The sequence below is a fragment of the Pipra filicauda genome, unplaced genomic scaffold, assembly GCF_003945595.2.
Source record: "Pipra filicauda isolate LSUMZ 115617 unplaced genomic scaffold, ASM394559v2 scaffold70_size2993248_pilon, whole genome shotgun sequence".
In the NCBI taxonomy this organism is placed as follows: Eukaryota; Metazoa; Chordata; class Aves; order Passeriformes; family Pipridae; genus Pipra; species Pipra filicauda.
Genome location: NW_024104876.1, coordinates 1,156,007 through 1,183,078, shown reverse-complemented (window position 1 = coordinate 1,183,078; position 27,072 = coordinate 1,156,007). Strand labels below are relative to the sequence as shown.

The 27,072-nt window shown below is 44.4% G+C and overlaps 1 protein-coding gene across 17 annotated transcripts in view; it reads right to left on the bottom strand.

The window, feature by feature from the left end:
• Window positions 1–27,072, bottom strand: part of MEGF11 (multiple EGF like domains 11) — a 272,662-nt gene that overhangs the window by 55,805 nt on the left and 189,785 nt on the right. For all 17 annotated transcript variants that reach the window (XR_005566394.1, XR_005566395.1, XR_005566396.1 and 14 more), the window contains 2 exons: window positions 19,944–20,118; window positions 973–1,093 (listed from right to left, as the gene is read on the bottom strand). Coding sequence is in view for 14 of the 17 variants with exons in the window: in XM_039389132.1 (XP_039245066.1) it covers window positions 973–1,093; window positions 19,944–20,118 (296 nt within the window). In the remaining 3 variants the exon portion in view is untranslated. The remainder of the gene's footprint in view (window positions 1–972; window positions 1,094–19,943; window positions 20,119–27,072) is intronic.

The following is a 27,072-nucleotide window of genomic DNA, read 5'->3' as shown; positions in this document are numbered from 1 at the left end:
GGTTCTACAGTGATCCATTAATTCATGTTTGAAATGCCAGATTTTATCGTTATTTGCCTCACTTCTGGTTTAGGGCTTATGTGTGTCAGACAGGCATAGCTCATGTTGGGATTCTGGGGGAACATAAGAGACACTGCTGTGGAGCAGTGCAAGATTTCTCAGGGGATTGCTGGATGGATACATGGGTTATGCTCACCACCAAGCACATGAGGGAATTATGGACATATGGGGGAAGAAAAGATATCAGTCTTGCAGAGAGACTCTGGAGCAGGTAAGACTTCTTGTTTCCCCAGATAAAAGACCCCTTGCAGGCTCAGGTGACAGAGGACACCTGCACATGGCTGGGGTGTCCCAGTGTCAGGGCACAGGGAGGATTGGCAGCTGAGGGCGGCAGCAAGGGCAGAGAGCCAGGGCCCACCCCACAGTCCCAGCGTGGGGCTGGCAGCTGGGGTCAGCCAGGAGCCCAGATCAGCAGGACTGGGGCCAGCCCAAGGTTGAGATTGGCAGACAGTCTGCAGGTCAGGCCAGGTCTGGTGAGGATAAACATGGCCAGGCACAGAACGGAGCAATGGGACGGAGGAAAGACAGGCAGGAAGCTGCCTCTGCCCCTGTGCCCAGTGTGCCACTCCAGGCAGGGAGGGAGAACAGGGGCTTTGCAATCCTGGAGAAACAGGGCAGCAAAGGGATAAAGAAAACCATCCCAATGATCTGGGCATTGCTTTGCATTTCCTCTGGAGAGGAGCTGTGGCTCTGCCAACACACTTAGTTCTGTGACCTGTTCCTGCAGCAGAGGAGGGAAGTCTGGCCCCTGCTCAAGGCAGAAACAAAACATCCAGTCAAGCCCCTGTTGAGCTTGGATACTTGGGCAGACAAGAAAATAGTGGGGTTACTGACTGCACAGCTGTGCCACTTCAAAAAGGAGAAGCACTGATGCCAAATTGCCAACAATGGCTAAATCCTAATTTTGTTTACCTTCTTTGCAGTAGCACAGCCCGTCCACAGGGGAACAGGCACCGTCGTTCTTGCAGTTACAAACTGAGGAGCAATTGGTTCCGTAGGTTCCTGCCATGCAGGTGATGGTGCAGTCCTCTCCCTGCAAACCCAAAAACCCCCAGAGTCAGCTCAAGAAATCGGGATTGCAGGAAATTCCCATCTCGGCACAGGGAGCCTTTCTCTCTCCACACAGAGAGCAGAGAGTTGTGAGTTGATTGCTGAGTCTTCAGCACTTGAGCAGTCACTGCTGCTTCCCCTGATTATGATGCAATTAGTGCTTTGATTGACTTGGAGGAAAGGGACAAGTTTCTGGCATTCGTTCAGCGGGAGGTGGGGAAGTTACAAAAACAAACCTCCTAGAACAGATGTTAGATCATTAAGCAAAACATCACTTACGAAACACTAATCACAAAATATGCAGTCTGAAACCGTGCAAAGATTGCTCTGCATTTCTGGGGAAATATCTTCCAAGAACAGGGTTGTTAAAAAGCTAAAGGATCTCGTGCATGCTCATCTTGCACAGATTGGCAGAGAGGAAAACGACATGGCAGGTGCATCAGAGCTTTTTGATGCATAGCTGGTACCTGCACTTGTTTTCAATTAATTTGCATGAGATTGGGACTTTAGGAAGAAGGGTGAACAGGAGGGATATGTATGTCAGAGAGAAGAGGCACACAGCAGAACACATGGGCCCTGTCCTGTTTCTGCTCCAGGTGTGGGGAAAGGGAGGGAAAGGAGAGGAAATACATTTTACAGAAATAGCATATTTCAGCAGTGCATTCTGGTAACACTGTATGCACTGATCAGCTTGTGGGGTTGAGAGACATAATTCTTACCAATACTGTTCGTCTGATACAACAAGGGAATTAAAATATGAGCACGATAAGGTTTAAAGGAATTTGGTTTAACCTCACTAACTGAGGTTTAAGCCTTAATAAACTTACTAAGTGCCATGGTTGGGCCTACACACATTAGCATATACAAGGTATTTTTGATTCTTTGTGTAGTCCTGCCTTTCACATCACAAACTAGCTCTTAAATTTACTACTTCCGTGAGTCACTCTTTAATGACTTAGTTCTATGTCAGAGAAAGAGAACCTACTCCAGGTTAAAAAGCACCTACATTGCACGGTGTGACCTATACCATAGCTCAGGGGAAAAGACATTGGTCAAAATGTGTTTTTGCAGGTGAGAGGCTTTGCTGTTTGACAGGAGGATCCATTTATCAGGAGATAAATGCACACCACGTCAGGTTCCCTGTGTCATGGCCAGTTACCTCCAGGAGCCTGTACATCACACATCAGACACTGAGACAGCAAAAGGGAATATGGACAGATTTCTGAGCACCATAAACCCCACTATGCTTTCTATAGCAGTTCTGCCTCACACCACTGTGACTCATCTTATTTTCTACAAAAAACTTTGGGTTTGGGGGAAGCAAAGGAAATGGTTAAATATGTGCTGCTCACAAGCAAATCCTGCAAGCCCCTGACTTTTGAGCGAAGGCAGCGTTTGTAAAAGATGCTATCTTTGACCTTGGTGGAATAAAACAAGCTCCCCTGAAAAGGCCTGGCAGGAAAAGATGCTGCCTCGACAGCCAGCGAATCCAAAGCACGCTGCCCCTCATTACCCTGCCAGCATGCCCATGGAATGAGCTCCAGGAAGCCGGGCTGGCAGAGGGGCACTCAGCCTCCACGCCTAATCAATCCTCTGCCTTTCTCCTGTGTGTGACAATTAGACAGCCAATTAGTGCCACTTAGGGACCCAGACTATGTGTGAATGAAACTCCCAACTCATTCCGCGTCCGACACAGGGCTGCTGGTACTGCCAATAATTTCTATGACAACTGACCTTATCTGGATTTGAACTAGTGATCCAGAAGGAGAAGAAAATTCCTTTGAAAAGGAAAGTGGAGCAGAGTGATGCGGAGCTAAAATATCCCCTTGGGAAGCAGATTAACCAACCAGAGACTCACAGACTCACCAAGACTGGAAGAGACCGTCAAGATCACCGAGTCCAACCATCAATCACCCCTAAACCGTGTCCCCAAGTGCCACATCCAGATGCCTCTAAAACACCACCTGGGCCAGGGGTGGAGGCAGCAGGTGGAAATCCACCTGCTGGATTTCCATTCCTCAGCTGATGTTCTGTGACTGCAGAGCAGCTCCTGTTGGGGGTCAGTTCTTCCTGGCCCAGGGCCCAACGGGGGTGGATTCTGCGGTTTTCCGTAGTCAAACACACTTTGGGCATCCCAAAGCAAAGGGATATAAGTCCCTGAAAGGAGGTTGCAGTGAGGTGAGTGACAGGACAATAAGGTGAGGAAGTGGCCTCAAGTTGCACCAGGGGAGGTTTAGATTAGATGTTAGGAACAATTTCTTCAGAAAGGGGTGGAACAGGCTGCCCAGGGCAGTGGTGGAGTCACCATCCTTGGAAGTCTTCAAAAAAAATATGGATGTGGCACTTGTGGACATGGTTTAGTGGTAAACACGGTGGTGGTGCTGGGCTGACAGTTGGACTTGGTGGTCTTAGAGGTCTTTTCCAACTTTAAAGATGATTCTGTGATTCTTACAAGCTGAACATCAGGCTGTTTCATCTTTATTCACCATGGCTTTGAGTTCTGGCATTTACTTTAATGTGCTTTATTTTATGGGCTAACAGAGGCTGGGCATTCTGGCTGCCCACCACCTACACACTTACTTTGCAAACAAACCTAAACTGAAAAAAAATACCTGGCTTAATGAGATTTCTATCCCCAGGTTTGACAAGCGAGACCTTCAGAGCTCTCTGAGTGACAACTGCCAAATACACTTAACTTCTTAATTACATAAGAGGAAAATGCACTTGAACTATAGCACTGGCTCTAAGATTTTATTAATTATAAATGCACACCCTGTTATTAACATTTTGAACTTGATTTGGGAGAATGACCTCGGAAATTAAATGCATTCAGGTACTGTTAAAGATATGTAAATTCTCCCTCCCTCTCACCACCTGCCCAAGTGGATAATGCTGCAGTACAAGTCTATCCAGCTGTTAATGAGTTATATATTCTAATAAACTGATTTCAAATGTGTTGTATTGAATCTTCACTCTTGCAATATGGCACTTTATATTTCTATCCTATTTAGTAAAATTAATCAACAGCTGTGCTCCTTATGTTGATTATTCTCTTTTTTTCTATTAAGATCGGGAGGTTAATGAGGACAGTAAATGCCTGGATGTGGTATCCCTGCTAGGAAGGAGTAGCTAATTCAATCAAACATATACCCCTGAAAATGTTAAAGTTGTGTTAAGAAACTGAGCTATAAATAACTTGATATTTTACATCTCTATTATCCAAGTCAGAATGACCCATATGGACATCACAAACTTTCCAAAGCGCTTCATTTTCTTCATCATTTTCACTTAGAAGGCCCAGCCAATCAAAACTTCCCCCTGACATCTATCCAATGTATTATTTCTAATTTTAGGGGTCAAATCTAACATAAATGATGGAAAACAACTGGACGTGGGGTCAGGGCCAGCTCTGGGAAATGCCCTGCTGGGTGTGGAGCAGCTCATTCCTGCCCCCTGCTCTGCATCACACACCTTCCAGTGTGGGAGGGGCCACCAAGGATGGGGTGTCCCACAAATCCACAGCTGCTCAGTGAGCCTCCTTCTGTTTGAAATCCAGACCTGATGGGAACACCTCAATCCTGTGACCCTAAAGGTGACCAAAAAGTCCCCTTTAAATCAGAATGAATGGTGGCAGGGATGTAAACAGCCCCACCTGTGACATTCCATGCCTGTAAGTACTTCAGAAACACTCCCTGTTGCTGTTACAGCCCTTCCCAGAACCCCGAGAGGTTTGGGCAGCCAGTCCCTGTGTTATGGTTAATTCTCCCCTATGGATTGTGGGTGAGGTCCAAGGAACCAAACCCCATTAATAACTCAGCTGCCAGCTCACATCCATCAGCATCAAATATTAATAGACTCCGAGAGCCAGCGCATTCATCTTTCCCAATGGCAGTCAATAATATGTCTTGTTTCTGTTCAGGGAGAGAGGGGAAGATTTTCTTCCACCAAAATTATTATTGTTCAATATTAGTAGAGCTTAAAGACACAGTGCTGCCTTAGGTGTTTGCTGTGTTAACAAGCTCTGGCCGCTCCAGAAAGTGTTTTCCCTGGATTAATGTTGCCCTAACAGATTACATTTCTTGTTTCTGTTTAAAGTACATTCCTGCTGTAAACAACGACCAACTCCCTTTAAAATCCTTTCCTGGTGATCAATACACAGACTTGTATTTATTCCTGTACATTTTGGATCAGGCCTTTCAATCTCTGAAATGCATTTTCAAAGGGGGGGAAAAAAAGCACTGCAGACCAATAGGGGAGTTAATAACCCAGCAACGGTCAACAACACCCAGCAAAGTCTGCACCCATACCTGGTCTATCTATCTCAAAGTCTGACTATTTAAGGATGTGAAATTAAGGATTTCAGAAGCAGCTACAATCTACAGGAATACAATTCCCTTGGAGGGCTAAAGCCTGGTTCCACTGAACTCAGTGGCAAAACAGAAAATCAATTTTTCAAGGCTTCCGCAATGCAGAAGAGTAACAGGATGTTATTGAACTTGGCCTCAAGTTTGCATGACAAAGACCTGTGTGACAGGTTTGCTCTTGAGGTTTAATCTGTCAAGGTGTTGAAAATCCTCCACTCCTGCAGATTACTGGGGGGGGGGAGACTGACAGCACTGAAAGGCAAAATACTGGAACCTTTGGTAGCCTGCAATGGGACTCCAGCTCATGGGAGATTTTTAGCAGTGTGTGATTCCCTCCCTGCCCCTCCCCGTGTGTCTGGGCAGGTGAATTAGAGGTGCAGCCCCTGGCACAGCCAGGCCTGGTGCTCGGCGCTGAAGGGGAAGAAGGGCACGGTGCAGTGCCTTCTGTGTGTAACAGTACACAGAGCAGAGACACCAAAGGCTGGGGCTGTTTGTACCTGATGCCTGCGAGCCCAGATAAGCTGCTCAGCATGGATTTAGCACCTGAGAGCGTCTATTCCTATGTACACACGTTCCGTGGGACGCCGGCGTGCCGGGACACGGTGCCTGAGCACCGATGCAGATCACAGACACCCCTCTGTATATTTACTGATGTAATTGTGACATTTACAATTAACCCAGAGTGGTTCTCCACAAACATTCCCTCAAGGTAAACATATGGTATCCGGCAACACAAACTGGCAGAACAAACTAATTTCCTTAATGGTGTTCAGTGGCAATGACTCTGCTCTTCAGCAGCTTCAGCAGCAGCGGGAAACTCTGTACTTGCACCGGGCTTGTCCTCCACCCTGGACTCAAACCATTTATTCATGACCTTACTACACAGCATCTTTAGTTCCCCAGACCTAATGATGTCCTCTGGCAGAATTCCTTTCCCCTCTGGGTGTTACTAATTACTCCCTGCAGAGGTTATTATTGGTGCTAATGATAAAATGCAGTAAAAGGTTGGAGAAGGTTCCTGTGGCTGTTCCGTGGGCAGGTGATCACTGAGCACTGACAAATGCTCCTTTACATGTAACATGATGTGATGGAGCTGTGCTGGAGTTTGATATACATCTAAAATTACCTTATGCAGACTCCTTTTCCCTTTGGCCTTTTCATGGGAAAGATGGGGTAAGGTGGAAGGGATGGGAAAGAGTTTTCTTATACTTCAAAAGTGACTTTACAGCTCAGCCAAAGACACAACTGGCAGCCTGAATGCCAAAGTCTTTCATGAAATCATAAACTCCTCTAAGAGCCATCTGCAAAGCTGCACCTCATGCTCTGGGCACACTGAAAAACATGGACATGCCATAGTGACCAAGCATGGATACCCTTGGGAATGAGCAGAACTTCTCTCTTTGCTTCCTATAACCTTACAAGGATTTACAAGCCTTTAAAAATGGATGTCAGAACCTTATTTCACCTCTGAATTTGTGCTAATATGCTAATTCATACAGTAAGTTTCACAGTAAATGCCAAGTTTCAAAAAATTATTACAAGTACTAATCCTTAAATTCAGTATTTGATCAAAAATATTCAGCAAAACACGCGCAAACAAACAAAATGGAAACTTCATTTGTTATAAAGAAAGTAGTAAGTAAAAATGTTATAAATAATGTCAATTTTAAGCACTTACATTATTAAATACAATTTGATTTAATTTTAATGGTTTAAGTTTTTGTTTTGAAAAGCAAAGCTGGGAGCAATGGCTGTGAGAGGAGTAAAAGTCACCACAAAGTAACTGTGGTTTATTATTTTCAAATTGTCTGTACAAAATCTGGTTGAACTTTGTGGGTTCCTATTTTATGAACCCAAATATATTTTCTGTGGCCTGTTACAGGCTGTTACTGGTGTAACACAGTGTAACTCCTGTAACACAGTGTAACTGGTGTAACTCCTTCAGTAAGGCCACAGAAGAACCAGGACCAGGTTCTCCCACTGGGAATCCACTGGGAATTCACCCTCCGAAGCGGAGGGTGCACAGAATCTCACCCCTCTCCTGCCCTCCAGCATCTGAACTCCAACATGCTCCATAAAGCCAAAAGGAACAGTGCTCTGGCACAATAAAACTGATGAATAAAAGCTGCAAATTTAAGCTTTGGGAGGTTTTTTTTTCCCTTCCATGAAATCAAGTGAAAACAAACACAAATAAAACCTTCATTACAAAAATTGGATTTTGCATACTAAAAGTCAGCAAACTTGAGCTGGATTTCTCTGAGCACCATAATCCCCCTCACCACCAGGGAACAGTTTTCTAGTTTGCACTAAAAATATGCCCAATACCAGTCAGTTGTCTGCAATTAAAAAAATCCATTCCTACCGTTCAAGTCACCTAAATATGGGCATTAAAAGAAAGAAAGAGAATTCAATAAAGAAAGCAGGCAAGAGATCTCACCCTCCCTCTTGCTTCCTGTAAATCAGTGCAGGACTCTTGCTGGCAAAAACATCTCGAACTGACTTTACAGCACTTGAATATCTGCCTGGTTTAGTATTTAGGCTTAACTGCAGAGCCCTTTAGTGTCAGCAAGGCAATGAATACAGCATCATATAATTAAATGTATTCAGAAGGAAAGTAGTGTGGAGAGCAAAAGAGATGATCATCAACCTCTGAACGAGATTTTTTTTTATACAGTCAGCACTTTTCACCTAATAAAATACCAGAAAACACATTTATCCAGGAGGAACCTCTCCAAAAATAGGGGATTGGATTTAGACTGGGTAAAACAGGCAGATCATCAGGGCAGGTCAATCATCTCTGTACCAGGGGGATTACTAATGTCCAGTATGGGGCCAGCTGCATAACCAAGTCCTGCCTAGTTAAAGCAATTTAAACCTGGAATAGGGCCACTGCAGATTTACACAGGTGGGGCAGGGAACAAACCCTCAGAATATTTTAAACTTAACCCTGGGAAAGCTGTAAAGACTCAAACATCTGTGGGGCTCACTGCTGTCACTACAGTCAACTCTGATCAGCTGCTTTTCTAAAATTCTCCAAAACCCGTGACCAGATCACACTTAAATGTCTGAAAAAGTCAAACAGCTGAGGCATCATGAGCATTATTTCAAGTTAGTGGGAAGTATTTATATCCCTGAGAAGTATATCCCTGCATGAACTCTTCAAGATGTACCTGAACAAGCAACTTGTGCCCCAGGTGGGGGACAGAAGCTGGCTAAGCACGGCAAAATACTGAACTCAGCCCTTGAATGCCAGTGGTAAAGAGAAAAAAAAAAAAAAGCTGTTTTCTTCTGCTTTTTTAAATGGAGTCATCTGAGTCGGGGTTACCACTGTGGCAAAGGAAAGATTTTAACACACTGTGTGAGGTTCCATCATTTTCTTTCCCACATTTGGGCAGCACAGATCAGTGACTAAGAGCAGCCTGAGCCATCTGGAAACACAAGTCAGCATTTCAGGGTCCTTCAGACCATTGTGGGAACTGTGACAATTCTGCCCCAGCTATTTTATGGAAGCACCTTTGCCTGGAAATGAGAGATGGTTTCTGCTCTGTCCACACAGCCTGAGTGGCACAGTCCCAGATCCACCTTGGAGAACAACTGTAGCCTCCTGACTCTTTTGCAATAATAAATGTGGGCTCTGGCTGTCAAGTCTGAACAGTTCTGCAAAAAGGACAGTAGCTAAAACAGGAAATAAAAGGTATCATTTATTCCTTTGGCCTCTATGACATCCTCTAGCAAGAAGATCCACAGTTTAATTATAAATATAAAGGAGAAAAAAACCATCTTTATCTACTTGCTTCAAACCCACTGCCTGATTTTTAATTGGGAAACTTCCTACACTGTGATAACTAGCAGGCAAACCTTCCTTCTTCCCCTTCCCCTGTGGAGTGAGAGACCTCTCACATACCTACCCTTGGTGACCCCTTTTCTAAGCAAAACCATCCCACTCTCTTATTCTCATTTTATGGGGCCATTTCACAATTTAATTACGCATTCTGTGAAAAGCACTCTCTTTGTCTTCAAACCTGCTGTGCAATCATTTAATTGGCTGCCCCCTGTTCCTGTGTTATTAGAAATAGTAAATAACCATTCCTTGTCCGTGTTCCCTGCACCATCCCCACTTCCCTAGATCTCTATCGGATCCTCCTCTGCCATCTGCTTTCGGAGCTGAGTTCCACCTTATCAAGTGACTCTCTATAGAAGCCATTCCATATAAAAGATGATCCTTGTCACTCCTTCCATTCTCCCCTTTGTAAGCAGGAATCAGGCAAGCTGTGTGCAATAATTTGAGATTTGGATATATTATGGATTTACACAATACCACAAAAATGGGTTTTCCATCCTGTTTTATTCTCTCCCTGATCGTTGGAACTATTCTATCAGGCACTCCAGATTCATTTGGGTTTTTCAGACTCATTGAGGGTTTGAGTCTTTCAGAAAACTCCACACAGTGATTGCCTGATCTCCTTCCCTGAATGGTAGGAATTAAATTAGAACTCACCTTTTGTGTATTTACCTACCAATATTTTCCCACAGTTTATTACTCTTCATTTTTAAACACTGAATTTCAACACACCCATTCATTCAGCAACAGGAACCTTTCCCCAAATTTGCTGCTATCCTGACAATCCCCATAGTTTTGCATTATTTGCAATCTTTCTGTTAGAATTCTCCCACAGCTGTGCTGTACAATTGAGGAGAATGTCCAAGCACAGTCTCAGATCAGTCCAGCAGACCACACTTTGACTCTTGCTCCCACAGACCATGGACTGAGTCCAGGAGGAGCTACATGTGCTGGACACAGCAGGAATCAAGGATCAAAGCCAAAAAAAAAGGCATCTAAAAAAGAAAATATGTCAACTTTATCAACTTTAAGCTAATGGGCTTTGTGATGCACCCTCTGAAAAGCTGGTAAATAACCTGGCAGGCACACACAGGCAGACAAGAGACATCCCCTTCAATCTCTCTCAGATATTCCTAAATCCAAAACTCCAACGGCCAAGACATTCAAGATTTGGTGAAATTTCAGCTGCTCTTTGGCCTAAGGAAACAAAAGCAGGATTTTCCATTTCCACATGTCTGATTGTAAAGGATGAAGTATTTTCCATTGACAGTATAGTTGCACAGGAACTAAAATGCAAAACTAACCTGTGACTTCATCCTATCCTTAGGTGGTTTTAATGAAGTCAGTTTGCAGTTTGAACTACCAGGAGAGCCAGGTACCAACACTTTAATGCATGGACCCACAGGTGGTGTGGATAAAGATATACACATTTTGAAGCCTAATAGATGAAAGGAGACACTGCTATTGGCAAGCAGTTTATTCCTCTGCAAAATTCAGATCAAATAACTCAGTCTGAACAGAATATTGAGCTCCACTGGTTCTGAATGAGGCTCCAGGAACGGAAATGCAATTTGACACAGCCACATTGCCAATTAAGGATAAAACACATGAAATATGTCAACCAGCAACAAAGGCAGAGGCTTTCAGGCTTTCTGTACCAAGTTGGTTCCTTTGGACCCACTTACGAAAACTTTGGAGCTCCTCGGGTAAATAAAACTGCAGCAGAGCCCAGGAAAAGTAAATATGAGAAGAAAGAGAAGACCTGGGACTTGCTCGGAGTTCTTATCAAATTATAAACTGTGTGTGACTGAATAAGTTCTCATTAGTAGAGGCAGACACTGAGGCAAACTCCCCCCTTGTGGATCTGGGATGATCCCACCGAAGGCAGCAGCTGTGCTCAGGTAAACTTGGGCTGACAAAGTAGAATTTGAGCTGTCACAGACAATTTCTGGAGCTTGTGCATTGACAAGAGAGTGAGCAAAGAAAATGAAATGGGATAGCTCATAAAAGGCTCTGAAAAGTTCCATTGAATTCAAAGAAAGGGATGCAGTTTCCACAGCTGAGGGAGAACCACTGTGCCCTTGCATCCCATGACCTTGTTAAATACCCTGGTACAATAGTTCACCTGCTCAAAAGCATCCAAGAAATGCCCTTAGGTGGGAGCAGAGCCTTTGTTATGCTCCTGCAGCCAGGTGTGACAGGAGCACTGCCAGGGTTTGGGAAAACAGAGGCTCCCAAAGGCTGTGGCTGCCGGTGCTCCCGGGGAAACGACTAATTGGTCAAGAGGAGCTCTGGGGGAGAGCAGCACCAAGCCCAACAGACAGCACTGACACAAAAAACCCATAAAAAACTGATATAAAAAACTGATTTCAAAATCAATAGGGGAGCAGCTTGTTCTGAAGGCCTGGGAACACACAGGTGGCCTCCCCATAATGATCTTCCCTGTTGGGATCGGAATGGGGGATATTTTCTCCTGTAATTCAGCAGAGCCAGAAGAATCCATTTGTGAGCTGCTAAGGTTTAGCCCACATCCAGCTCCCTGGCACTGAGGTGATGCCCATTGTTTCCTAGATGACACGTGGCAGGGCCACCTCAAGGTTGGACTGACTTTTCCCACTTCACCTGCCACGTGGGAAAGGAGCAGGACAATCCGGGGGGCTCGCAGTGCCCACGAAGGGCTGCTCCAGAAGCTGTCAGTACCTGTGCCCTTTGTCCCCAGAAAAAGTCCTACTGGGACCTCAAAATGGATCACACAGCCAGGCCTCCAAGCTTGACCAAAGGCAATGGTTTGTGAAGGGAAAATGGTAAAGAGGCTCCTCCGTGTACCAGGAAATTTGCCGGTCGCTGCTGATGGAAATGGGGTTTGTGATGGACACACTGATCCACGGGGAGCTGGACTGAGACCAAGACATTCCATGCAGCCACTGCACAGCCCAGGAAGATCATTCTCAGTCTGTACTGACCTGGCCTGGATCAGATGGAGTAGCTTTGGGATGCAAAAATTTATAGTCTGTTATTAGTCCCAAGGGCCCACAAAAAATAAAAGTACAGCCATTGCATACACATAAATATGGGGTTTTGTATGCACAGACAAGTGGGTAAGAAAATTCAGAGGTCATCAACGAAAAGAGATATTAAAAGGTAGTTTTTATCTGGTCTATGAATATGCAAAAATCTTGATAGGTATAAAAGATCCCTGACCTCCATTTATGTGAGAAATGCACAAAAACATTGGGTGTGAGATGTTTTGATTTCTCTTAATAAACTCAGGCCTTCCAACTTCCTGCCCAGCTGAGAGAAAAACTTCTCTCCAATGAGAAAGTGGCAGTTCCTTCATTTCAAGAACATTTTCCCAGCTCACTCTCAGGCTGTATGGAACAGAGAGGGTTTTCCTGCCTGCTTGAGATCCACTTCTTGTTCCACATCCCCTTGTGAAGTAATTTGTAAGCTTAAAAACTTATCAGATGAGCTTTCAGACTTATCTCTACCTAAAAGACATCAAGAAAATGCAAGGTGCATTCTTCAGAGACCAAAACCAGGAAAGAGGTACCTGGGATGCAGCCACAGTGAGTGCAGAGGACCTGGTTGTGCTGCTGTGACTGTCTCCCAATTATTAGGATTTTTATCTTTGTCCACTTTTCAGCCACCACGTAGATACCATTTTTAACTTCTCCCATCACAGTTTCCCAGGGCACAGCAACAGCTTCCATTTCTTTACACTTATTTTAGTTGAATTTCCTATAACCCTGTATTTCACATCACCCCCAGCCCTCAAACTGACACTGATACCTGTTATCAAAGAGGCTGCATTTCCCTCTCGTTGCCTTTGACAAAATGAACCTCTCAAATCTGTTCGGAACACTTTGAATTCTCTGTATCCAAGCAGGGACTTTCCCTCTTGTGCTGCTTCCTGGATCAGCAGGGACAGTCCTCCTGGGCTGGCTCTGCCTTTCCCTTGTCCATGTTTCTTGACCTGAAGGGTACCTTAGGAATTAAGTCAGGGCTACAGCAGGATATTCCCAACCTTCTTAAAATTAACTCTACTTAAAACTTCTGGATGATTGGGGGAAACAAAGGGAAAACCAACAAACAGGAAAGAGTTCAAAGACCAGGAGCATAGGAATCAATTTCTTCCACATCTTGGCTTAATATTCAGTGTTTGTTGAGGCAAAATTCTTTTCCTTTTTAGGGAATGTGATCCATGGTTCTTTTAATCTGGTTATACAGGGAAGGAATTATGTGACTTTGAGGTCCATGAGCCCACCTGAGTGTCCTTTGCCAGGTAAAGTGTCACAGCAGACCTGCCAGTGTTCCTGCAGTGGGGTAGGAGAGACCGGGGGACTAAGGACAGAAATGTGTGGCAAACAAGGCTCTTGCAGCTCCACAACTTGTTTTACTTCTATTATTAATTAATAATTCATTCTCTGCCAGCTGCAGCCCACGCTCAGACCCACCTGGGTGCCCTTCCTTGTGCTCTCTCCCCTGCTCCTCGCCCTTCACCAGGGGCTGGAGATGTTGGGTCATGAACACAAATGGGAAACCAGGGAGAAGAAAATGCATCTTCCTCGTGCACTTGGGTAATTCATGAAACCAGGCTGGGCAAACCATTCCTGCTGCCTGTAATACTCCAGTTAATTGGACAACTGCTGTGCCAGAAAACCTCTCCCCCACCTACAGCAAGTAAAATTTATACTGGTGGCTGGTAACAAGAACATCTTGATAAAATGGTTGAATTTATTTTATACCTAGAAATGAAAAGAGCTCTTAACAAAGGGGGGTAACTGATATGCTCGGTAAATCAAGGATAAAAGGACACAGGCTCTATTGAAGATTTTTTCCCCTCGTCTTTTCTTTTTAAACCTTTTGATGAGGTGCCCTGTTGCTCTGAGATGAGCTTCCACTGAAGTACTTTTGGAATTATCTCAAAGAGAAACGGATCATTTAAATGAGTTAAAGCCCCCAAACCAGATCTGCTATCTCCAACCTGAGGTTCACTTTTTATGTTGAGAATTTTGTGAAATTTATAAAATAATTCTACTACCGAACCAGGGGCTTATAAGACAAAGAAGTCTCATTCACTTTTTTCCCTGTTTCCTTCTGAAGTGGTGAAGAATGATACATTTAGAATAATCATGAAAGTAAATATGTAGAAGAGAGGGAATATTCTGATAAATTTGTACCTTGTATGTTTAGAAAACACCTACAGGCGTAGGTGTTCTTCAAATTCCTCCAGACCTACCTGGGACTTTGGTCCTTCAGGGAAAATTCAATTGAAGATAAGGTGCTCCTTTCTATTTACTTTTTTTCTCTTTTAGACAACAGAGAGAATTTTAAAGGTATAGCACAGGAGAATGGGCTTCCATTTTTCTTAACAGAGAGGGAAAGATTGTTTTTTCTCTCCTGTATGTTTTCTTCAGGGAACAAGAGATATGATACATGCCAGAAGGAAACGAGTTATGGGTGGAATACTCAACAGACTCAACCTGCAAGTCCTTCTGAACTCTACAGATAACATATAAATCATGGTCCTCCTCATTTCTCTGGAAGAGTAAACTGGTCATTTTACTCACTGAGTAGGAACAGAGCAGACCAAGACTGGCCTGTGTGTGGCTCTTTGTAGTGACTGAGAGATTATCCCATGCAAAGTTTGTTATACACTCGCTGTGCATTTGAATGGCTTTATAGCACTATAATATATACTTATTTTTACTAAGTGCTCCAGCTATGGTTAATTGTGTGTTCCAGGGGCTGACTTTAACTCCAGAGAGCAGGCAGGCTGTAAACTTTTACTCTGATGTAAAACTTGGCAGCAATTTGTACCCCTGTGGTAGAGAAAACATTATGTTGAGAAATTCTGGCATGCCAGACAAAATTATGGACTTTGACACCGAGATTAAGCCTGTGTTTCAGTTCTTAAGTGCCCAGATTTCCACTGAGCTCAGCCAGGGATCCAAACCCACAAGCACTTCTATAAGGACATATATTTGAAAGGCATTAATTATGTTTTTAAAAGGCAATTCTGGTGCAGCGCCAACAGAAGACGTGAGTGGCTGTGGATGCACAGCACTGGGATAAATCCTGGAAGGTCTTAGGGAATCCAAGTAACATTCCAAAAGCTGAAAAATCTTCTAGTCAGAGGTCAGCACTGCTCCAGTTTCCATACTCTGCTGTATGTGATTGGCCTGTGTGGGATCTACCAATATAGTCAAGGGATAGAGAAATGTCAGAACGGATTCTTTCATTTGGGTGATGAAGTGCCCGCTCTGCCTGCCAGCATGCAGGGCTCAATAAAAGCAGACAGGTCTTCAAAAAATAGCAGCATAAATAGATGAACTCTTTAAAGTAATACAAGTTCTGTCATCTGGAGGTGAAATATAGACCTAAGTGCCCGCTGAAGTAAAGGCTGACCGCACGTTCCACAGAGAAGTGCTCAAAGTTTTCTCAGAGTGTCTCGGGCTGAGCAATGTTTTAACTACAGCTCTCCTTGCCACAACAGACAGAATGAAAGCATTTGAAGTTAAATCCATTTTTCAAAAGAAGAAAACAAAGCATCCATAAAGAAACAAAGGCCTATCACGGGATGAGGTCTCTAGATAGCCACTGTTTGCAGGGAAGTTGCAATTAGCTGTGCAATGGAGAAGGTGAATTTAGTTGTATTTCAACAGCATTTATAATGACTTCAGCAGCTAAAATGCTGATAGGTACGTGCAGGGGGTTGGTTTCAAGATTTTCTTGTGAGACACAAGGTCAGGATTCCTGTGGTCTCCTGTCATATTTAATTCATATCCTCTGGCCTTCTTCACCACATTTATTGAATTACAGGAATAAAATTCAACGAACCAAAAACAAAAGAAGAGAGGACACGGCACATCCTGATTTCTTTTATGTCCCTCCTGCACAACTGAGTTCAGTGGGCTTGCAGAAGAGCATCTTGGAGCAGGATTTGGAAGGAGGGGGAGGTACAAGTCAGTAAAACCCCTCTCACCATCCCTCTAATTGCATCCAAGTAATTTATTGCAAGGAGCAACCATTTACATGTGGGAGTGAGGATCCAATTTCCACCAGTAAAGACTCTCCCTGTGTACTTTTTAAGGCTAATCTGTGCACTCCCTGTGTGTGTTTACCAGGCTCCTTCTTGCCACAAATGAGATGGCAGTAAATGGCTTTGCAAAACCACCCAGAAGAGCATCACTGGCAATTCATCACATCAGTGCTGAGAGGCAATACTTAAATATGCTAAAATACCAGCTCCAGGGAAGTGCCCTACTGGTGTGCTTGCAATGGTGATTCCCTGCAATCATCTCAGTTAAATTGGTCCAGCCTTTCTCCTCCCTTCACCAAAAGCACAGTGTTCCCAACAGGCCCGTGGTGGGGACTCTCCTGCTGGAGCAATGGGGAGCAGCTCTGTGATTTGGGAGAAGGAGATTTTCTTGTCTCCTCTGCTCCTATGATCCTATTTGCGTTGCCCTGAATGCTGCCTCCAAGAACTGGCTGGTTTGGGTTTAACTGTGGATCACTCAGATCTCTCAGCTATTTTTTCAGTCAAATCTACACCCGGTTCTGCTCTGTGGTTCAGACACCCCCAGAGTCAAAACAGACCATCCCCTGGTGTGAGCACAGTCACATCAGAACCTCACATAAACACCCTGTACCAATGCCCAATAACAGCTTTACAATGGTGTCATTTGGTTTTAGAGCCAAAAATGTGCAAATCTGGTTGTTGAGTCTGACCCAAAATAATCATCCAAAAAAAAAAAGAGAGAAAATGTTTTGAAATTCTATCCAAAACTGCAAGCTCACCACTATGTAGCTTTGGCATTTGAATTTTTGGAAATGTCACAGCTAATAAATAATGTATTTTTTTTTCTAAGCTACAAGGTACATTTTTATTTTACAACTTGAATCTGCTTAACTTCCAAAAATTAAATGCTCTGCTCACATCCACATCAACCTATGGGACGGCTGCCTTTCCACTTAATACATTTAATAAAGGTGACCAGATGCTTTGTGATTTTAATGGCTTGTTCTGCATCCCAACAAAATGTCCCTGTTTTGGCTGTGAGAGCAGATGATTCATCCTGAAACCTAGCCCAGCTGCCCTGACACAGGGCACAGATAAAAACACACCATCTGTGCTGGGGAGTGGGATGGAGGAGTGCTTTGGAGGAGTGCTTTGTCAGGAAAACACCGTCCTTCCTTGGGCACTGTGTATTCCAGGCATCCAGTACTCTCAAAATCCTATGGGTGCAACCTCTCTGCCTTTGCAGTTCAATTTTGCAGTTATATCCCATCTCCCATCACATACTCTTCCTCAGAAACCCCTCAGCCTGCTCTGCTCTGTAAGATCTGCAGATCAAACATTTCTGCAAACCGTAAGATGTTGCTCCCGGTTTTATTCTTTCCAATCACACGGCAAAATTCCTGCCCGTGTGGCTGCATCAGCCAAGCCAGAAAAAGCAAGAGGGAGGGATTCATTTATGGCTCTTCTGACTAATGAGCTCTGCCCAGCTCTGCATGAGCACCACTCCACGGTGAGCTCTGCCAGGGGACACATCCTGCACCCAGGGGTCACTGTGCCACCGCTCCCAGACTTGATGAATCCAAGGGCAAAATTCTACCCACAGGCAAAGCTCCTGCTGCCTCAGCGAGAGCCAGGCAGGAATATCTGAAGGGAAAGTCAGGCTTGGAGTGTGTCATTGAAGGGTTCTGGCCCCACAGCATCTCCCACCTCCCCTGCAGGCAGCACCTTCTCCCTGCCCAGGAGCATTCCCGGTGGGACGCTCCGGGGTGGGAAGCAAAGGTTCCTGTCCAGTTTTCTGTGCAGCCTGTGTTCTGCAGCACTTGAAAGAACCACTGCAGCTCAAGTCATCTGGCATGCATACGAATGACAAATATGCTTCAGAGGCAATAAATTAGCAATTTCAAGGCTTTACTTCCCCTCCTGGACTAATTGCCAGAGATTATAGTATATTATGTGAGAGCAATGATACTAATGCCTAAATATGCTTCAGTGATTATAGAGCTATCCTCAATAACCAAGCTGTTTAAATGTCAATGCAAGAAAGCTCTTTATTACGAGATTAAATATTGTTTTGAAGCAATGCAATAGGAACTTCCCAGGCTTCCTGCCTGCAAAAATGCTGCCTTGGGGCAATATATATTGGACAAGGTATGTTTTTTGAAAATGTGGGCAGTAAAGGGTCCCAAAATACTTTTGTGCTGCAAACTCGAACAGCATTCCTGATAAGAAGGAGGATCTTGGCATCTTTTATTTTGTATTTGTTACTAACACGCTCCCACCTTCATCTTTCCTCCACTTGTCTATCACCACTGTACAGAGAAGATAAATCCTTGTTTTCTGTCAGTGTGAGTTGGGAATCAAACCTTAAAGACCTTTCCTTCTTTTTTTTTCCCACCTCTAAGTACCAGTATCTTGTACAGATACTTCTGAGTCCTGCCCCTCACACCTAAATAAATCTCTTTATACCTGGCATTGAGAGAACCCCTGGAAATCAGATGGAACCTCCAACTTTCAGGTTCAGCTGTTGACATGAAGCAGAGAACAAAAGTGTCTTTAAGCCATGACTCCAACTGCACAGCTCTGGAGATGCCTGTTGGTGATCACAACCTCAGGTGTGGATTTAGAAGGAAAGAAGGCTAAAAAGGCTTTAACATCCCACTGATCTCATACAGGACCCACCCACTATGGATCTTGTCACACAGTTGTGCTGCCTGTCCCTTGATTTCTAATAAACTTGGTAATTATAATTCATAATAATATAGAAAATGCATAGATAGGCCTGTGGGGACAGATCACATAAAATTAAGGACACAGAAAGACAACTGCTCATGAATTTTGGTGGAATTCTCTTTTCAAAGTAATTTTTTTCCTTTAGGAAGCATTGTTTCTTAAACACAGCCTGCACTTCTCCTCCATGGTGTGCTCCTGAAGTGAAGAGGGGCTTCATATCTGGATGACCAGGGAACTTATTAGAGAGGATTCCATTCTGCCCAGCTGTAGCAGGACTGGACACCTGGATCCACATCCTGATACTTTCTCCTGCGACCTGGCAATTGTTAATTCTGAATTTTTGATGTTTCATCTTGGCTGGTTTCTTCAGCCATTTTATATCTCACCTCTAAAACGCAGTGCTTGTTTACCTCAGGGTGTCTGAAGCTCTTTCTGATGCTCAGGTAAAAGACACCTGCCACACGGGCTCAGAAAAGACATAAATTGCTCTATTATTTGCAACACTTTAAAATATCTCCATCTATTAAAATCACACTGTGACTGACAAGGAACCTGCTGAAAGGCCAGGAGAATTCTTTCTCTGCTCTTCCAGGCAGACAATAACCTGACATCCTTTTTGTTACGTCTTGACTTAGAATATAGGATGGGAAACCACGTCTTTATTTTAGTGATACACTTAGAGCAGTGGTGTTAAGCACAGGACCAGAAGCAGTGAGTTGACACTGCTCAAAGGAGAATGATGTGGGATTATCACAGAACGGGGGACAAATACATGCATCGGCCACTTCTGGGCAAGTATCATTTGAAATCAGGTTAAAATCCTCTTTAACTGTGTGCAGAGAGTTCTGACCCCCCCAGCATTCCCCTCTGCACTCACCGTGTAGCCGGGGGCACAGGAGCAGGCCCCGGTGACGCTGTCACAGTCGGCCCCGTTGTGGCAGGGGCAGGCCAGGGCACAGCCCTCGCCGTACGAGCCCGGGGGACACGTCTCGTTGCAGTAGAGCCCAGCCCAGCCAGCCTTGCAGCTACACTCTCCAGACAGGGGGTGGCAGCTACAGAAGAGACAGACAGACAATGGTGAGGTGTGGACAGGAGGGGAAAATACAGCCCAGCACATCTAAGAACAGGGCAAACCTAAAGCTGTTTAGGATGGTGAACATCAGCAGCCGTGTAATGTAGGAAGGGAACAGGGAACATGGTGCTGAGCACCAGCCTGGCACAGCACCTCCAAACACCTGGGAACTGCCACAGCACTGGTCATTTTACACCTTGGAGTTCATGCTCTTCTACTCTCAAATCAATGTGACTTGGACGACTGCCATCAACTACGCCACAATCAATCCATGGGCTGTAGGATATGTATGTGGTGGACTATCTGGCTGCAACACAGCCACTAGGGATGTTCAGGGTTAGGAGAAACTCCAGTGGATGGAGGAATGCAGTCAAGAGAGTTGTGAAGATAAACCTGAGTTCTGGGGCACAATACTCTATTCTGTTCTGAATATTCTATTCTGACTCCACCAGGGAGGTGGTGGAGTCACCACCATGCCTTGGAGGTGTCCAAAAAACACGTGGATGTGGCACCTGAGGACACAGCTTAGTGGTGAACATGGTGGTGGTGCTGAGTTGATGGTTGGACTTGATGATCTTCAAGGTCTTTTCCAACCTAAATGATCCTATTCCATTCCATTCTATTCCATCCCATCCCATTCCACTGTCAGTTGTGTTTCAGGAGTGCCAGCTCAGCAGAACTTTTCGGCAGGCACGGGTAGAAAGGAAAATGCTTTGGAAGGGAAAAACCTCCTCAGAAGAGGAGTTTTGCAGGGAATATTCAATCACAGTGCCCAGAACTGATCACCACCTGAAGCCTTGGGATTTATCTGGGGCAGGAGCCACCAGGAGCCCTGGCACTGAACTGAGGACGAGCAGGGAAATGAGTCAAGTTCTTTATGCTGAATAATGAGCAACATTAATCCTCTGGCTTTCATTTCCATGCAGCCAATTCCACACCACGTGGAGAGAAGAGGAGAAAGGAGAATTGAGCCCAAAAGACCGGACAATGTCTGGTCCTTCTGGATCTGTGGGTGGAAGACTCACTCTTTGCTCCTCCCACCATGAAACAGTTTATCTTTATTCAGCATTTTTCCTTCTACCAGGTTTCCTTAGGGCACTTCTTTCCCACATCAGGAGAGCCAAGCTGAGGCTGTGGTACCATAATGGCTCTGCCCAGCCCTCAGTGAGGGAGATGAGAAACAATATTTGTACAAATCCCATTTTCTTTATCATTCTCAGAACAAGAAGGATGGACTTCTGCAAGGTGGCACCTCTCTGTGGACCTGTCTCCTAGGTTTTTTGCCTCACAGAAACGATTCATTTTCCTTTATAATTATTTATTGCCACAGTTTAAGGTTGTAGACATGACTGAATGGGTTTCTTTACACCTATAAAATTAATATTGTATATGTTAATTTTCAAGGTAACCTCATAAAATGTAATTTCCAAGTATGTTTCAGGCAATTACTGGTAGGAGAGGTTAGTCATATACTGTTGTGACTAAGAAGGATCAAATTCTGTAAGTGTCACATGTTTTATCATAAATAGCGTTTTACTGACTAATTAAAACAATTAATCAGCTTAACAAACTACTATCCATGAAATTCTTCTGACAAAGCGGTCCCTGAAATTATGGTTGTTCACAAAGCACCTCTTAACATTCAGATGAAAATAATAAAAGCCCATTTTTTCCCCCTCTGTGTCCATTAATCATTACCTAATAGGAGCAGAAAGCTCAACATTAAAGGAGTGTTTTAACGTGGATTTTGTGTTTCTCTGTTTCCACTACTACTGCATGTATCATATGCTTCCATGAGAACTGCATCTGTTGGCTAAATTAAATCTTTCAAAGGTAATGTATGATCAGGGCAGCTGGAATCAGTCTATGACAATTCAATTGAAAATACTACACTCGGGAAGAGCTTTTACTCCAAGGTTGGCTCCTTCATCAACATGGACAGCTCTTTTGCATGGGATGCAAGCTCTGTACCCAGGACTAAAAATCCTCCTGACAGGTACTAAAATAAGAATCAAAAAGCAAACAGGCTTTGCAGAAGAATCTGCAGGAGATGGGGGGGCTTTGACTCCAAACCAAGGGCTAGTAGAAGGTTGAGACCACATTCAGCCCCACTAAAGCCCTGTCCACTCTTTCATGGGACTGTGAGCCAGGAAAATCCTGAGCTGATGTTTGGGTCCCTCCATCCATACCATGTTCCCGTTGCAGCAAGGACAATTCTGTCACCAGCCTGAGCAGATCAGGGTTTTGTTTCTCTCCTGAGTCAAAAGCACTTGTTTGGCAATTGAGGTGCCTGATGCAGCGTTAACTTGAGCAGGGCTGAGACTGAGATGCTTTTCCAAACTGCAGAAAGCAGCTGTTCCCTCCCCAGTCCTGCCAGGGAATCTTGGCCATGTAACTCACTCTTTCTGCTTCATCTTTCTCATTTCTAAAGTGATGCCTTTCTTCCTTTGGAAACCCTTTTAAGATCTGCAGCTGATATCACTAAACAGTTTTTATATCAGTTCTTTTTTTTTTAATCTGGGAGGTATGAACTATTCCAGTAATTAAAGTGAGTAGAGTTACATAGTAAATATATTGCAGCTTATGATACAGTGTAAGTCTGGATGTATGCGTGTGTTAGGAATGTTTCTCTTCTGTTGGCATTCTGTACAACTTCATTCTGGTCAAAATATGTACCCAGACACATAACATAGTTCAGAAATTCATCTATCATCCATCCAACCATCCGTGCATCCAGACTGCCCAGTGATCTAAATGCTCTTTGGACTGAGGTTGGAAAGCTTGAGGCAGAATAAAGCTTGAATAGGAAGTACAGCTAGAAATTTGTATAAATATTTCCAGAATTCCTCCCTTCCTGCTCTGAAGGCACCTGTCAAAGCCAGGAGTCCCTGGGACGTTTTGCCAGTACAGGTCACAGTGTATGGGGGGCATTTCTTGTGCCCCCAATAAACTGAAATCAATGAACACAAAGGATTCCTCTAGAGGAGGATCACTGAATGGGTGGGGGAGAGAATGGGAGGGTTCCAGAAGGATCCCAAAGGCAAACCCACTAACACCTGCCTTCCAACCCTTGCTGGGAGCAGGAAGGGAACCTTCCACACTTCCAGAACTTTGGCAGTGCTGTACAATAGTAGTTTGCATTGAATCTTAACAACTTGCATTTCTTCAAGTCTCCTGCAGCACAGGAAGGAAGAGTGTAGAGAAAACCCAGGGTGAACACAGGCAGCCAAGTGTTCCTGGGGCTCCAGGCCAAGCTGAGGTGGGAATGGAGCTGTCCACTGGCTGAGAAGAAAAGCGTTCCAGGGCTCCTCCTGCACTTTGGAAGCCTCTGTATGATCCCTTCTGAGCCACATTTACAGCAATAAAAGATTTATTTGTAAGAATTTTACTACCTGAACTGAAAAACACAAAGGCATTTTTGACCTTTAAGTTTTTTAAGCATCTAATTTTGAAGAAATTGGAGGAAAACACGTAACTTTCTTAAGGCAAATTGGAAAAAGAAATGCTTTAGACAGCACAGTCTGTTCCAAACTCTGAATTTGTTCTCCACACATCTTTCAGCCAAAACAACTTCTTCCCAGAGAATTTTCTGACTTTCTGTTTATACATTAGCACCAGTCATCTCATCTTCATTAGCAACAGCCCTAATCCTTATTTAACAGTATTTTCTGTCTCTTGGTGTCCATACTACATTCAGTTTTCCTTACTAAAATGCCTCTTGCTTTAAAGAAGTGGCCACAATGAGGCTGCAGGGCCACTCCTTCAGTCCAGCACGTCTTCAAAGCCAGTCTCATGCAGCACATTATCCACTCAGGTCAAGGCAAAACTTCACACAAACTCCGTGGGGTTTGGTCCTTCCAAACCTGTCAGTGCTGAGGCAGGAATTAGAGCCTCTGAAGATCTACTTTGTCACAGTGCCTTCCTTCCCTTCTTGTGTCTGTGACCTTGGAAAGACATTCCCAAAGGCACATGGCTCCACACCCTGGCTCCACAGCAGTGTTCAAGACGGCTGGGTGGCCAAGACTATTCCAGCTGTTCATTTTCGTCCCTGCTTTAAAGACCAAGCCAGGATTATTCCTTTCCAAAACTGTAGGCTGTCTCAACATGGGCTTTTTGAAGAGGAGGATTTTTTACAGGTGTATCCTTTCCTGTGGAAGGACAGTCCAAGTCACCAACATGTTCTAAATCTCCTTTTCTAAATCTCAGTCGAGGGGTTGTTCAAACGTCCCGCACAAAGTGCCTTTCACTGTGCTCTGATGCAGAAATTATTGGATGATGTTCTTCAACCTTTACCATGCTGGAGGTTAGACTGGATGATCACACTGATCTCTTCAGACATTAAAACAGATAGATCTATGAAAGTGGAAAAGCTGATTGTGTACTTCTTAATGTTCCTCCTCAACCTGCTCCTCAAAGCCCCCAGAACTTTCTGTTCCAGTCAACTCTCCAATAACCAGATGAAATGAGTCAAAACCGGGGACAGGAGCTTCCCTCACCTTCTACAAGTATTTATTTAATTATCCTACACACCTGAGGACCACAACAAGCAGCCAACAGCTCAAACTGCTTCTGGGGAAAATAGATGGCTGTCAGTAAATGAACCACTTTGGAAGACCCCAGTTCCAGTAAGGATAAACACTCAGGGAGGAACGGGAGGAGGAGGGTGGGAAGAGGAGTGCCCTGTATGGGACTGGTTAAACAATGAGCAAAAAGATTTGTTCAGAACGTGGATTGCCTTTGGAAAAGGTCATTTTCCATCAGCTCAGCAACTGACAGCACTCCTGGAGCTCACTGAAAAGTGGAAAGCCCAAATCCCATGGATGAATGAAAGAACATTTGCAGATCTACAGCTTGCTGATATCTCTTTGTTCCATAACAGCAGTGATAAGATGTAGGAAAAAAGGGAGATTTTATCAATGGAGAGACTAGACTCATTTATTAAGGAACCAGAGATACCATCTCAGCAGAGGATGCTGCAAGGGAGGCTGATGGAGCACTGATGGAAGGGAAGGAATAAAATGTACCCATCAGGCAGCAACCAGGAACAGGGTGTGTAGGAATGACCACATGCCCAGAAAAGAGCTGGGAGAGGATTCAATCCTTCACCTTTCTGAGCTCTCTCTCAAACCTGAGGCCTCCTCTTTCCTCACAGCTGGATGGTGCCAGTCTCTTCTTTCAGGAAAGACCCTCTGGCAAACACTCAGAGTACCCCTCTGAGTAACACAGGATGAATTCTTGCACCCTCAAACCCACCTAAAATACTCTTACTGAATTGAGCACTAAGCTGAGAAACATCAGCCAAGCTCAGCCTTGCCCACGGCCTGCAGTCCTTCCACTCTGTTTACACCTTTATGGGAATATGGGCTCACAGGCAGGTTCCTGCAGGCTCAGGAGGGGTGAAGACACAGTGTCAGCTACTGTCCATGAGCATATTCCCACCCTCCAGCACATCTGAAGAACAGTTTACCCTGAGGAGCAATTCAGGTTGTGTTTACCCCAGGCTGGAGTCATGCACAGTGCCAGGTGCTGCAGTGTTTGACACGCAGGGATTTACACCTCAGCTCCCTCTGCAGTAACTCCTGAGACATCCCACATCCTCAGCACAACACAGCACTAACCTTTTGTGTAAAATGTGCAGCTCATGCCTTAGGGATGTTATTTTTGCAATGATTTCATGATACACAACATAATCTGAAGCGATGGAAGCCTGTTGTACAGGCTTTGGATCCTGGTTGTCAAACCCAGTAGTGCTGCAGCTTTCTTGCTCTATGGGACTTGTATCACCACAATTACAAGTTTTTAAATAATCCATTGTGAGCTCTGACTTTCAGTTAAACAAAGCCTCACCACTCACAGCTGAATTCACAAAGAAAATCACCTGTTTACTCCCAAGACTGAGACAAACAGGGTCTATCTCGAGCACACAGACAGATTTGCCTGAAGTGTTTGTGTGTGTGTGAGTGTGAGTGTGCACACAAATTAGGAGCTGTTGCTTGCATCCATAATTGGGGGTGTTTATATTTCAGCAGGCAGCAAGATCCAAGGCAGGTTTGTCATCATCTGCAGGACAGTCAGGTCCCCACCTGTCTGGTTGGAAATTGAGGAATGTCTGTACCAAGGGCATGTTTGCTCGGGCATCAATTATCCCACCTCCCTCTGAAGCACACACAACCCTAAATTGGCTCTGCCTGCTGAACAGGAATGGGCACAAAAGGGGGGGAATGGAGTGGGAGTCGAGGGGCTCAGCATGGAGCAGGTGAGGAATGTGGCACTCAGGTCCATCAGACAGCGCAGGCCGGCGGGGTTTGGCTGTCCAGGCTCCTTTACTGCAGGGGAGGGAGGGAGGAATCTCCAAACAGCAATTCCAGCAGTCAGTAAACAAGGCAGGGAGTAACAAAAGGTAACAAAGAGGATAATAGGGAAGAGTCTAAAATTCTTTCTTTTTTGTTTTTCCAAGGTTTGGAAAACTTATTCAAGGCTGCAACGGGAAAGTCAATTCAAGGTGCTCAAGTGGCTCTGGCTTTTAGAAATGAGAACCTCAAGAATAAGATCCTAAAAAAGGCAAAAAAAGGGAATAAGACATCAAAACCCTACCTTTTAAGCGAGGCTGATTCCACTGTAGGTACAGTTCCCTGGTATTTATTTTCCTGAATATTTCCCACACGCACACAGTGAGTGAGGAGCAGAAATAGGCTCACATGAGGAGTCTGTTTTGACAATGTCGACTGTGTTACAGTTCCACAGACTGACTCAGGGATATTGATTTCAGTCTATTTATACATCTGCCTCAAGTGTTTGCAACAGGGTAATTTGCCACGAGACATAAACTGAAGCAAATTAGGTTTCATTTTGAAAGTCCCCTTGCTGTCTGTAGATCTAACAAGAAAACCCATGGCATAAAAAAAAAGCCAAAATGATGGATTTGAGTAAACAT